At 54.5% G+C, this 2,134-nt stretch overlaps 1 protein-coding gene across 1 annotated transcript in view; it reads right to left on the reverse strand.

Annotated features, from left to right (window-relative positions):
* PKD1L1 (polycystin 1 like 1, transient receptor potential channel interacting) overlaps window positions 1–2,134 on the reverse strand; it is a 64,692-nt gene that overhangs the window by 57,886 nt on the left and 4,672 nt on the right. The window contains exon 7 of the mRNA XM_025046514.1: window positions 454–680. Coding sequence (XP_024902282.1) covers window positions 454–680 — 227 coding nt within the window. The remainder of the gene's footprint in view (window positions 1–453; window positions 681–2,134) is intronic.

The following is a 2,134-nucleotide window of genomic DNA, read 5'->3' on the forward strand; positions in this document are numbered from 1 at the left end:
GGACGCTCGTCTCAGCACCGGAGGGAAACTGGGGAGTCCCCCCACCCCGCCCCCGTGCGTCAGCAGCGCCAACTGCAGGCTTCGGGTGCAGCACAGGCAGACTCGCTTTCCGCCCCCAAGCAGCCGCCTCCGTGACCACAAACGTCCCCCCGGGTGGCGACTGCAGGGCGGGTATCAGGCTTCCCCTGGTGGCGCGAGCACAGCGTCGGGGGCCCTGGGCCCCTGGACACAGCAGCGCCTCGGATGCCGGCGCACACAGCCCCACGCCCGCTCCGCCCGCAGACTTTCCCTGCTGTTGGGTTTTGTTGACTTGCCCGTGTTTAAGTCCCTTTTCCAGCCCCCAAACGTACTGTGGACTTAAAGAAACGCAAACGCGGTTGCGTGTCGGCGGTTCCAGGCACCGAGCGCTTGCTCGGGGCGGGCGGGAAGTGGGAGGCCGCTTGTGCCCGGGGCATCGTCGGCCCCCTGCCCACCTTGGCCAGCGCCGTGTAGTTCCCGGGCTCCAGAAAGTAGCCGGGGATGGCGAGGGTCTGCCGGTGCGTGCTGACGGCGGGGGGCAGGGCCACCCCCAGCCCCGCGGAGTTCCTGAGGCTCCAGGTGTAGGAAAGGCCTCGGGAGATGTCGCAGAGAATGGCGGCTTCAAAGGCCACGCCCAGCGTCACAGGCTCAGACCTCCACACCTGCGCGATGAGAGAAAGGTGTCTCATGGAAACTTCCATCTTGCCTCATTCCAGAGTAAATGATTAAAAGCTTACACGTGACCTAACACTCCGATTGTGTTTACGTCATCCCTGGATGGGCTTCTCAGAGTTGGAATTGAGGGCTCAAAACAAATGCCACGTCGACTTTACAAAGAAAAGTAAGAAGTCCACATGAAAAGCAATGAGGAAAAAACAAATATGTATAAACCCATGAGAAAAAAACCCTTCTAAGCATAAAATGGGAAAATATCAAAGGGAAAGGTGAATAGATTTGATTACATAAAAATTTTAAACGTCTGAATGTCAAAATATAATTTTTGAAAGCAATCAACAGAGAAGGAAAACCATTTGCAAAACGTGACAGTTAATACCATTTAAAATCAATGGGAATTGCCTTATTGTATGGTTTCCACTATAAAATCATATATTCAAAGTTTAAATTGAAACAAAAAGAACCCCCGATTTCTGATGGTTGGAGACACTGGAACAAAGGGTTGTAACCATAGTTCAAACAAGGGGCACAGGAGGAACGCGTGTGAAGTGACCTCGTGCGCGGTGTTTTGAGGACATACAGTCTGCGGACGACGAGAACTCGACAAATCTGCGAGCTCGCTGGGAAGTTTTATTTCTGGTGATCACGTTGCTATTGTTGCTTCGAAAGTAGTTGACATGTTTATTAGGAAAGATGCTAATAAATACTTCTAGAGCTGAAGCAGCTGTCCGCTGGGGCGACCGCCACTATCCCAGCCCACGGAGTCCCACAGCCCAAAGCGGGCCAGTTGGAGCATTTGGGGACAATGCCTGTGACGGATGGAGTAACATTAAAGCAGTCGGCAGGTCCGACCTCGCGGTGGTCAGCGGGCCTGGGCGGCGACGCTGCCCCAGCCTCTGGCTCGCAGCAAGCGGCCGGCAGGAGGCCCCTGGAGGCCGTTTCGGGAACAGCTCCCGTGAGCACGGGCGGGGAGAACCGTGCAGCAGCTGGGACCCAGGGCTTCAGAACGCACTGCTTTTGGTAGACATGGAATTTTGCCTTTGGCTTTCGTTAAGTGACGTTAGTCATGACTTACTTCCTTTGAAATTATTTTTTACTCTTGGACTCTGAATAAGATTCTAGAATTTGTCACAGAACGACCCAGATTTATGAGTTGCAACACATTTTGTCTGAGAGGCCAGTTTCTAACCCATGAATAATGACAAACGCAAAATGAGGACACGCCCGGGGGGACCAGAACTTGTTCTGAGGTGCTAGCATGTGTGAGTCGGCACCGGGGGACACGCACCACGGCTTCTCGACGTCCCAGAAGGGTCTCAGGTCCTGGGCCCAGTCCCTGTGGGAATTATCCCCCTGGAAATGCTGCAGACATGTTGAAGGGGGGTGAGGGCAAAAGGGGGTACGGGAGGAAGGGGGTGCAGGCAGGAAGGGGTCCGGGCAG

Source organism: Pteropus alecto, unplaced genomic scaffold (genome assembly GCF_000325575.1).
Source record: "Pteropus alecto unplaced genomic scaffold, ASM32557v1 scaffold214, whole genome shotgun sequence".
Classification (NCBI taxonomy): Eukaryota; Metazoa; Chordata; class Mammalia; order Chiroptera; family Pteropodidae; genus Pteropus; species Pteropus alecto.